The sequence below is a fragment of the Porites lutea genome, chromosome 11 (assembly GCF_958299795.1).
Source record: "Porites lutea chromosome 11, jaPorLute2.1, whole genome shotgun sequence".
Classification (NCBI taxonomy): Eukaryota; Metazoa; Cnidaria; class Anthozoa; order Scleractinia; family Poritidae; genus Porites; species Porites lutea.
The window spans coordinates 14,517,895-14,529,381 of record NC_133211.1 but is presented as its reverse complement, the minus strand read 5'-3'; the positions used below and the strand labels follow the sequence as shown (position 1 = coordinate 14,529,381).

Below are 11,487 nucleotides of genomic sequence, written 5' to 3'. Positions count from 1 at the left end.
CGGCCAAAGGAACGCAATTCTCAAAGAGAGGCTACTGTCAAAAACAACATGGAGGTCGTGTGACTGCCTTTCCTGTCAAAAAGGGTTATAAATTAACCTCATCGTTTCAAAACATGCTCTAGCCTCGCAGCAGTTGTAAGAAATAACTGTGGCATCCAACGCATCGTACAGCATGGAGAACGAGCTGTTGAATTCGGGATCGGATGACGAAGACAGTGATACCGCGGATGTAGCAACACGGACGAAAGCTACATATTTTGCGAAGAAGAAAACGCGGCCGCCACGGCCGATTGAGCCAAACGTTCAAGTGCAAAACCATCAAGAACATGCTGGGAGGAGCGGGGAAGTAAGTGAGGACAAAGATCTAGGCTATGGAGATATATGGTCAGCAAATAAGGTAAAACTCCACACGAAGTTTTTTGATCGTATCTGATCGAGTCACGCTAGCTTGTACGTGGATGACTCGTAAAGTTTTCTTGGATCGTGCGTAGTTTTCTCTCACCTAGTCACAATTAAACAAACTCGGAATGTTTATAATAAGCTCTTTGATGCTGAACACGGTACGATCGGTGTCTGATTATAATACTGTCTTCTCTCTATTTTCTCTGCACAAAATGCTCGTTATTTATTTATGACTAACGACTTGTGGGCGTGAATTGGAAAAATCTGCATAGCAGGTGATCTACGATCGAAGTAAACTTACCTGCAGATAATACATAGTTGGAAACTAAAATGTTTCAGATTAAGAAAAGTAAATATTACTGAGTAGCATACCACTCTCTAATTCTGAAATCACAGTTCTACCTTCCTTGCTACAGGCAACTGTATATCTCCAGCTGGTTAAATTGTATAATAACTGATTAATGATTCTGAATTGATAAACTACCAATAAATGTAACTTCTATTTCTTCTTTCTCTTCACATATTGTTCTTTATCTTGTTGTTTTTTCCTGATCTGGGGGAGAGAGAGGCTCTTCCTTTAACTAAAAAAACAGTTTCACGAGGGTTATTGCTTGATGCGTAAGTCTTGTGATATGCTAACTTGATACAAAGACTTATTTTGGTTCAAATTTCAGTCTTTATCAATCGCCTTCGTGTTGTGTTGTGTTACATGCACAGTTATTTAACATTGGTAATGTCAAATACGTATCAACAGTAGAAATAATCTGCAACAGATTCAAATTAATTGAAATGCAATGCTTTACTCGCAGCTCTTCACTTTCCATTGGAAACTACTAGTTATATACCGTACAACTTAACATTTCACACTTATGGCTGTAACAGAAAACTAAAATTTCTGTTTTTAAGTTATCAGTTTCTAAGAATCAAGTAGTGCTATGCCAAATTTTTGCCAAAGAGTTTGCATATGAATGGTACAATGTAAGCTACCAGCCAAGGTTAATGGCTATCCTGTCATGAGGTTACAGTGATAAAGAAATTAAATTAATTATTAATTCACCCTTTTTGGCCAGTAGAGTTGAAATACTTTAGAGTACTAGATGGGTATCTGTCACAGTAAAAATTATGTAGATAAAAAATCATTACAAAATCTCCCCTAAGTTTGGTTTCTGTTTAATACTCTAGTACTTTTATATTAAGTATTGGAGATGGCTAGTGGAAGCAAGTACCTTATACATTTTAATAACATATGTTTTATTTCTGGTGGACTGATAAGAAACCAGATGGAAAAAAAAAAAGAATAAAACAATTGCTAAAACATAACAGAGTGTAAAGGAAGTGCTTTAACCACTAAATTTGAATTAAAAGAATTTGAGTGATATTTTGTGTCTTTCAGTCATATTGTCTGAAGATGAATCATTATTTATCATCACCGAGTCCTTGGGTAGTAAAAATTTACTTTGCTTAGATAGATTCAACCTGTCACTAGCCTTTGGCTAGTAAACTGAGAAAGTTAGTCTTGAGCCCTGAGCAAATCAGTAAAAGTTTTATAGTTTATTATTGAATTCCAGCCTTAATTATAATTAGATATTTCTCAATAAAATTTAAAGTTTTGGTAATCCAGGCATATCACTGCCTTATAAGAATTTTGTATAATATTCATTTTGAGAACTTCTTGTCATATTTCCATTTTTAAAATGATGCCAATTAATATTCCAAGAAAGCACTCATTTTCTTAATGGTCTTGTGATTGATGTTTAAATGCTAAATATCAATTCTTTGGGCAGAACCTGCCAAGCTCAATTTTTTTAGTATTCTGGGTTATGCACAAATATGTAGTTGCACTGTATTTTAACCCAGAAAAAAAGAACTTTGTTGTAGCAAGAGTTAAAAATTTATTAGTAAATTTTCACAATTAATTCCATCAAAACTTGTTTATTATTGTCCCATTATTTATGACGATTTGAATTTCCAAAGATTAAAATTATGCACATTCTTTTGTGTTTTTGGCCTGATTAAGTGCTCTAATTGCTTATGTACATGCAGTGCTTGAAATGGAGATGTCACTAATATTTTCATGTTTTATGGACTTGGAAGCCAAAAACTTGAAGAGATCAGATTGATCCTAAATCTTCGTCATGATCGATAAACAAGTATGTTCCGAGCAAATAAGGGTGGAAATTGTTTGTCAGTAATATTCTCCTATTCTCCAATAATTTAATTTGGAAAAAAATTCACAGGTCTCTGCACAGCCTTAGTGGTTTAAAACAATAATTTTCCTGTCTCTTGGAGTGCCAATATTACAATGTAGCCTTGTCGCATCTTAAATTCAAAAGACTCAAGACATTCTGCTGAGTATTTAATCAATAAATGTAATCAGTGAATTAATCATAATAATAATAATTCCGAGCGAAGCTCGGCCTGGAGCGCCGAGCGTAGCGACTTTATAATCTTGTCGCCCGCGAAGCGCGTGCGCAGTCTGCTAACCGCGTGTGGTCTTAGCCAGCTGCGAAATTCAAGGCTTCATAAATAAATAAATAAATCTTTCTTTCTCTGAATATATGCTTGGTATCCACCAATGACGTTATGGAGCATTTTGTGTTTCCAGGCAACATAGACTTCGCCGCCAATGACCAAGGCGCATTTTGATGTGTTTATTCATCCTCTCTGAATCAAAGATTACCATCGGTGAATCACGAACAATTTCCCATGCAAATGACACACAAGCACAACAAGTGACTCCAAATATTCGCCCAGGAAGATTTTCCACCGAAACTCCTCTGGAGCGAGAATGCCGACTTCCAATTCAACGTGAACAACGAAGGAGAAGACGTCAACAAGAAACTGTGGATCAGAAGGAACATCGCTTAGCACAGCGAAGGCAACGCCGACAACAAGAGACAGAGGAACAGGAGATTGGAATCAGAGGCATTATGATCGTTCACTGTTGAAAACCCATCCCCGCTGATATATGTAGATCAAAGTCGGCAAAGTTCCAGCTCTGTATTACGGCCCGAACTATAATAATTTTCTGGCGAAGTGCGCCGGGCCAGATTTGTTCTTTGTTTTTGTCTTTTTTCTAAATCCGGGCGCCGAAATAATGCTAAATCTGCTTTTCAATACACTGTTAACAATAACACCACATAGTATGCAAAAAAGAAGAAGAAGAAAAGAAAGAACAACGTATGGACCTTTAAGACAATATTCGCAGTTGGTCACGCATCCAGTTCTTAACCACGACTGGCAGGGCTTAACTTGAGTGCTGTTACCAAACGGAGTTTCGCGAGGCTTATTGCGAGATACGTGTTTCTAGTAATAATAATATAAATTTTATATAGTGCCAGTATCCTTAAAGTTCATAAGTGCTTAACAGAACATTAAAATAATAAAATAAACAAAAAATAAACAAAAAAATTAAGAAAAAGCTTCAAGTCTTAAGACTGAAATAAAATTGGCTAAAAAGTTATAAAAAAAAGTTATAAAGATGCTGTTTTAAAAAGGAAACTTTTAAGTCTGTTTTTAAAAACGGACAGTGAGGAGCTGTTCTTAATGTCAGACAGCAGAGTATTCCAGAGTGTGGGGTTACCATGGACAAAGATCTAAAAATTCTTGAAAATTAAGACCCAAACAAAGTTTGCATGGTACAGTTGAACCACACTTTACAGACACCCACTTTAATAATATGGACCCCTAGTTATTATGGACAGTTTTCCTTGTTCCCAGCTCTTACATTTCCCTCAATTCAACCTGCTTAATATGGACAAGAGCAGACACTTTTACGTTCCCCTCAGTTTCTGTATTAATGGGTTTGACTGTATGTGATTTAAAAGGGTAACGATAATGTTACTCTTTCAATTATGGGATCTGAAGGTGTTTTTTGTGGTACAACTGTGTATGTTTTACATTGGATCAAATTATTAGTAGAATCAGTTGACAGAAATGAAAAAGGCAGGCTACCTTTCATGTTTTCTTTTTAGTATCAAGCTTCTTCAAGTTCATATGGTGCATATTCTGAGACACGAATGAAGACTGAAAGCATAGGGTAGGTTTTTCTTTTTTTATTTATCCCCATTGCCTTCAGTTTTCTGCCATTATTTTGAAAATGATATTACTGCCTATGCAATGTTTTTTAACTGATCACTGTTTCAAATCTCCTGTAGAACAAATTCACTAGCATTTGATTCTGAAGAAGATGTCTCTGGGTGGAGAAGAGAAACACTTTTGTGAGTACATGATATTAGTGTCAGAGTTGTCTAGTTGTTTTAACCTTGTGTTGTTTCCTATTCTTTGTGGCTTTAGAATTTTTCTATAATCCATGAAAAATGTCCCACACAATGTAGAAAAGTGCAATAATTTTCTCCATAATAAGTTACTTCTTTGAGCTGAGGCAATTGTTAATACATAAGAAGCAAGCTGAACACTCAAAAAGCTAAAAAGTGTGCAAATTAGTTGAATTTCTTGATAGATAAATAGAGGATATTACATGGCCATGCGGAGATACGAAATTTCTCTTCAAGTGTTATGCGCTCACTCGTGAAATATTTTTTCAACACGAGAAGAGAAATTTCGTATTTCCAGGTGGCCATGTAATGTTCTATTTATTATATAAACACCAATGAAATACCAAACCATTTCACTTTAATAGTTTTTGGTGTGAAAGGCGCGATTTATTATGTAGCCATGGCAAAGGTGATATTTTCACGTGTGAAGATAACATGTTATTTTCACATGTGAAGATATCAAGTTTTCGCGCGAAAGCTCACCCGGTATTTCATTGGTGTTTATATAACAAACAATATTCTTTACCAGTCTCAAAGCTAATTTTCACAAACACAAAAGAAAAATTTATCCATTCCATTTTGATTCATAGTGCGCTGATGAGATTCAGTTGTTTATTATTAATGGTAAAAGATTTTAAGTGTTGACTTTACCCTACAATCAGTAATAGTTCCATGTTGGTTTTGTAATAGTTGGCTGAGGCATCCAAAAATAAAAGAAAACTGGAAAACTGTTACAGCAGCATTTTTGTTATTTGTGGCAGGACTAGGTATGTATGCTTGATATTGAGAAAGTAATCATGTTAATATAAACAAGGGTTTTCAATGGGGCTCACCTCAGGTCAGTGAATGGTTACAAAAAACTCTTTTTAGTCAATATGCATGAAAAGAGGGGCCTTGTCAGTTAATTTCTAGGGTGTACAGTACCAGACTGTATATAATTTGTCACAAAAGCTATCAAAAATCTTGGCCATTCTCTAATTAGGAAAACAAAGTTTCAATCAAGCTGCATAGGTGAACAATTAATTTATCAGCTGTGCTTCAAATGGAAAAAATATAGCAAATGTATAGAGCACTTCTGAAATTAAGTTTGGATTTGATAAAACTGTTATTTGTAAACAAAAAAATTACCATTCTTTCCTCAAAATGTTCAAAATTGAATGCAATTAACTTTGTGTACTATAAAACTTGAGCTGATAATTATTAAGACAGGTAATACAACAAAAACATCGTTTATATATGCTTAACAGCTAACAAGTAAAGTTCAAAAATCCTAGATGTACGGTTGGTTAAATTTTTTACTTTTGAGTTCGCACGTTATTTAAAAGCACAGTAGAGCTTGCCAAGTTAACTGATTTTTTGTGTTTTTCATTTTAGCTTTTTTAATAGCTGGAATAGTATTAGCAGCAACTGGAGATGATGGTGTGTACTCTTACCTCTTATAAATTACCATAAATTCTTTATAAAGCTCCCCTCTCTTTTAGCCTTCCCCCACATTGTCCCGCTCTTAAATGATAGACTGTATTAATACAGTGGAACTTCACCTTACGGCCCACCTTTTTTTGGCCACCCGACCAAATGACCAAATGACCGAACAGTTAATACGGCCAATTTTTATTGGCCCATTGGTGACCGTATTAACGGGGTTTCACTGTATTACAGTGTGACTACTCGAACCGGGGCACTTGGAAGAAGAGTATCCAATCACAAGGTTTTTTGAAAATAAAAGATTCTTAAGTTTTTTGCAAACGGACCAATAAAATTCAAGGTTCAACAATGTAACTGTTGAAAACTTTAAAACCGTTTGAACTTACCTGACCTCTCAGGAAACAGCATTCAAATTTATGAATGTTATTGGTCTGTTGGCCCAAAAAAGAAAACTTGAGAATCTTTTGTTTTCAAAAACCAATGTTATTGGATCATCTTCATCCAAGTGCCCCGATTCGAGTATTCTCACTGTAATCATAACTGTAACACTTCATGTGGACTGCTCCAGTATGGTTTTATACACGTGCTGCCAGAATTTTGTATTTCTTTTCGACCTTCAGCGACATGATCTCCGAATTCATGTTACTATGCTTTTCCACGTTCTTGTTCTTTATGGAGAATTGATGACATCCTCTTCTCTAAAATACCTTTAATGTTATAGGAAATTAACGTCTCATAAAATTAAGGTATTGGAAATTAACGCTAATTTAACGAAAAACGATTTTCGAAGTAAAGAAATTAATGCGGAAGAGAGGGTAACATTTCAAAATGAAGGAAATTAACGTGACGTTCACAAAGAAACAAACAGACAACAGAACAAAGTTAAACGTATAATACGAGATGGAAACTTTATTCGTGGTACTTTTCCTCAACGTAAGAAGTAGGTTAAGCGAAGAAATCTGGCCACTTCGAGGGTTCTTTACAGTTTTACTGATACTCAATGCTGTGCTCTAAGGAAATTGAAGGGTGCCCAGTGCTCTAAACCTGTAAAATCTTATAGGGTGCCCAGCATACGATTTGTATGAAAAAACTAAGATTTCCTAGTCGCCCAAGATCAAAAGTAAGGCGCCAGGGGCCACTGGGCTCCGCTAGAGCTCAGCGCTGATACTGCCGGATCTCCACCCTGATAAAACTCCTCTTCATTGAGGATTTATGGTAATAAAATTTTCAGAATATTTTTGGATCAAATGTTGTATCTCCTAAGTTTTGAAGGCTACTAAGTTTATTATTGTTTTGTTCTTTAATCCAGGAATGAAGAGTGTTATATTTTTTGTTTGTGCTGCTATATGCATTCTTCCTGGTGGTAAGTCTAAACTTTGTTCTAGCGAGCTATGTGTGATTCTGCTGATATATAATCTCGTGTTTTGTTGCTTGTGTTAGAGGAAAATGGTTACTTTTTGCGGGCGACAAGAGGAGCCCACAATCCTAATCTCCAGGTTGCTATTACGCATGCGTTGCATGTATTTAGCCAGGATTCGTTTACAGGATTCGTACAGAATGCAATAGGTAATTTCCGAGTTCCCCCGGGCCTCTGTTTCAAAACGAGGGTAGTTTCTCAGCCTTTGATATGGAAATCATTTTTCATTCTCATGCAAAAAAAACTCATTTTCACAAGAAAGGTTGTGCACCTAGCCTCATTTTGAAAGTGAGGGTTTTTGGAACTCGGAAGTGGCCTGTTTGATCCATCCTCGGAGACCCACGGGCAGTCAGTCGGGTCGGGAGAAAAGGCGGGACGAAAGTTTTCAAGTACGAGCTAAAGAGCCCCTGGGAACCGACTCTCACCGAACTATTTCCAAAAATTCAAGCAGATGCCGGCTCCTGATTGGGCACAAAAAATGCTTTGTATTATTGTGCCCAATCGGCGAACAGTTTCTCTTGAGTTCTTTTCGTGAGTTTGTACACGACGGCTATTGTCTCGATCAGAGGCTTGTCTGCCGGCGTGTAAGAACTCACGAAAAGAACTCAGGAGAAACTGTTCGCCGATTGGGCACAATAATACAAAGCATTTTTTGTGCCCAATCAGGAGCAGGCATCCGCTTGAATTTTTGGAAATAGTTCGGTGAGAGTCGGTACCCAGGGGCTCTTTCGCCCGTACTTGCACAAAAACCCGACTGACTGCCCCTGGGTCTCCGAGGATGTATTTGATCACGTGCGTTTGGACCTTCTATCACTCATAATCTGATCACGCGTGTTTTGGCTATCGCTCACGTGAAACTTACCCAAAGCATAGTGATGGATCAAAAGCGTTTTGACCTTCGATCGTTGTCGCCCGCACTCCGTAACCTTTGGTTATTACTAGTTTATCTGGATACATGCTGGTGAAAGGGACAACCCCGTTCCCACGGTTCTCTCTTACTCGTCCATTGTCCTCTCTCTGTCTCTCGGGCTCCGGGGAACAAGAAGGAGGGAACACTGGTAACGAGGCTGGAAGAGGGACTCCTTAAAGCCCAGTTCAATTAATTGAACCTCTAGCTCTAGTATTTTAACTTTAATTTCCTCCGCCAGAGCTCGAAAAACGTCCCGTCCGGTATTCCGGGACAAGTAGATTTTCTTGCTGGGCAAGTAACTGTTAAAGCTTAATTGCCCAATGGGCCAGAGTCCAGGCGAAGCATCCTCTAACAAAAGTAGCCTGGGGCAAGCAAAGTGTGAGAGCTGTTTGCGCAAAGGACGAGCTAGATTTTTTTTTCGAGCCCTGTCCAACCCTCATCCAATACACAATCACCCCCAGCTAGTAACATGCCATTCGTGACATACATGTACATGTATGCTAAATTACCAAAAGTGCACAAACCCAGCATACCTATGCAGCCCATAGTTTCTTTCTCTGGATCTCCGACTTACCAACTGTCAAAATACGTAACTAACGTACTGAAACATTTGACTGACGAATCTGGACATAAACTACAGTCTACTGAGAACTTTATTGACGCCATTAAGACAATACAGATACCTGACGACCACAAACTAGTGTCTTGTGACCTGAAATCACTGTTCACCAGTATTCCACTTCAAATGGCTTTAGACTGCTGATTTGTTGCCGGCACCGTACAAATGACATATTGACGGACTCATGCAAAACTAACTACGAGAGAACGACTGGACAACCTACAATTTGACTAACAATTAACGACTGTGACAATAGAAGGATTGAAAAGCACCCACGACATTACGAGTCTTCATAGCCAATAACATCACGGCTTAACTGACAGACGACCAATAACATGGCGACTTAATGGACCAATCAGATCAATAACCAGTCAGAGTTTAATACCATGAACTGACGTGATACAACTCACTTCGACTCTGAAGATGACTACCGCACATGTTGTCGAAACGTCAGTCACTGTCAACAACAACAGTCCTATTCAGGACTACGTTCACCTGGACGATCAAACTCAACCTACTTATGAAAACGTTTTTTTGCAGGATATCACATAATTTACATATACAGAGCTACAAAAGGCCAGAGAGGGTACAATTTTGAGAGCATACCGTCATTCCAATGATGCAGCAATTATACATGGAATAACTAAAATTATTTATAATCTTTTTTAATCTTTTTCATAACTCTGGGTTGACAATCATTGATATTGCGTCCAGAGTCTTTTTGCTCACAAAGGATGATTCTGATGTGCCATATTTATTCTAATAAATGCCTGGAGTGGTCATTTAAAAAATAAGCTCCAAAAGATTACGCTTATTAGAGAGAGACATTCATTTTGCACAATTTCAAGTGTTAACGCAACTTTAACATCACAATTAAAGCATTTTTACGTTTGGAAAAACAAACAAAACAGAAATTTCTGTCAGAGTGGTGTGTTCTTTATTTTGACGATGAATACGAACAGGCCAAGCTTTTTTGTAAGAAACATCGTCTCTTAAGAAGCTAACTGAACGAAAGGATAATGCGATAAATATAATTTTGGTAAGATGTCTTTCATTCAGTTGACATTTTTGTATGATCAGAAGGATGTTATTTAGTGCTATTATTATTGTTTCTAATGATTACTACCTAATTTTTTCCATGTTCTTGGGATTGCTGCAGCACAAAGAAGATTTCATTTTCAAGTTGGAATTAAAATGACGCAGAAATAAATGTGTACCATTAGAAAAAGACAAATTTATATTAAATGGCTAAACGGGCTGATATTCAAAATGATCTGTTGAGGCCTAATCATCTGCCGGCAGTGGCCGTTCCAGACCTTCAGATAAGGGGGTGGGGAAGGGGGGAGGGGGGTGGTAACGGTCATCCAGATCCTGAGATAAGGGGGGCCCCGGTATCCAAAAAATTTTTTTCGGCCCTTCGGGCCTCAATTTGGTCTAAATATATGGGGTTGGGGGGGGGGGGGGGGGAGCCTCCCCTGGATCCGCCACTGTCTACTGGTACATACAGTCGAACTTCCCCTGAGCAGATGCCCTGGAGAAGCAGATAAGTTGTATGCAACTGTAACTAGCTACCTAAAATCAGAGAGTACACTGAATAAAGAAAAGAAAGACATATAATACATAATACATAAAGTAATAATGGATTATGAAATATGTTTTTGGCTTTTTTTCACATTGTGGCATGCGAGACCTATGCTGGTAGGGAAATGAATACAAGTTATTTTGGGGTTATGTGACACAATTTAAATTTTGTATTATGTAGGTAATTTATAAAACATATTTGAGTTCTTATGCTTTGTACAGATTAAATTTCCCTTTTTTCATGTTTCGTTAGTATACGTGTCGTAGTGGTCTGTTTAGTTCACTAATTCTTTTTGCTATGTGGCTTATGTATTATTATTTCGTAACCATTATCACATGGCTCAGTGCAGGTAATCATTCTGCAATGCATACCAGCACAACTTTTTGACTCGGCATATCATAGACTTTTTCTTAACCACACTTGCTTAGAACCATAGTGAAGAGCAGGTCATTTTGTAAAGATGTTCGGCAAATTAATGTTCCTCAGTATGGTACTTGGGTTTGGTTAAGTAGTATGCCGGTTTCTCTTGACAAGAAGCTGATGATGAATTACAATTGTCTGTCAAACAAAGTGTGTTAAAAAGGAAACGAAGGATAAATATTGTTTGCAACCGGTCAAATTTTTGAGCCAACACTCCCAAAATTTATTTTGTTCCGAGATGGCCGAACGGCGTAGCGCAACAATGTTGGATCCGTTTGCACAGCTCTTCCAAAATTGTAGGGGCCACACACGCGCATTCCACATGGCCTCCAAAGTCTTAACGGGTTGTATCTTTCCCACGAAGCACTTCAGGTCCCCTCATAGACTTGCCTAGTCGAATCGAACTCAGATTTTTTTTACGAGCGCGAAGCGCGA

The 11,487-nt window shown here is 37.6% G+C and overlaps 1 protein-coding gene across 2 annotated transcripts; it reads left to right on the top strand.

Moving 5' to 3' along the window:
- Positions 1-33: 33 nt before the first annotated feature.
- LOC140952618 (uncharacterized) lies at positions 34-10,386 on the top strand. Of its 2 annotated transcripts, none has more exons than XM_073402052.1 (7): positions 34-346; positions 4,377-4,441; positions 4,560-4,622; positions 5,370-5,446; positions 6,054-6,098; positions 7,414-7,467; positions 9,591-10,386. In XM_073402052.1, exons 1-7 carry the CDS (start codon positions 173-175, stop codon positions 9,668-9,670), a joined length of 558 nt encoding a protein of 185 aa, XP_073258153.1. In that variant the 5' UTR covers positions 34-172; the 3' UTR covers positions 9,671-10,386. The 2 variants fall into 2 exon arrangements, with proteins under 2 accessions (XP_073258153.1, XP_073258152.1); XM_073402051.1 differs by having other exon boundaries at positions 34-397.
- The last annotated feature ends 1,101 nt before the right edge of the window (positions 10,387-11,487 follow it).

What these genes read in the sequence shown, in the direction of transcription:
- LOC140952618 (XM_073402051.1), top strand. Translation starts at nt 173, where the DNA reads ATGGAGAACGAGCTGTTGAATTCGGGATCGGATGACGAAGACAGTGAT. An exon ending in ATGAAGACTGAAAGCATAGG is followed by an intron (nt 4,442 to 4,559) that starts GTAGGTTTTTCT and finishes AATCTCCTGTAG; the next exon opens with AACAAATTCACTAGCATTTG. An exon ending in AGCAGCAACTGGAGATGATG is followed by an intron (nt 6,099 to 7,413) that starts GTGTGTACTCTT and finishes TCTTTAATCCAG; the next exon opens with GAATGAAGAGTGTTATATTT.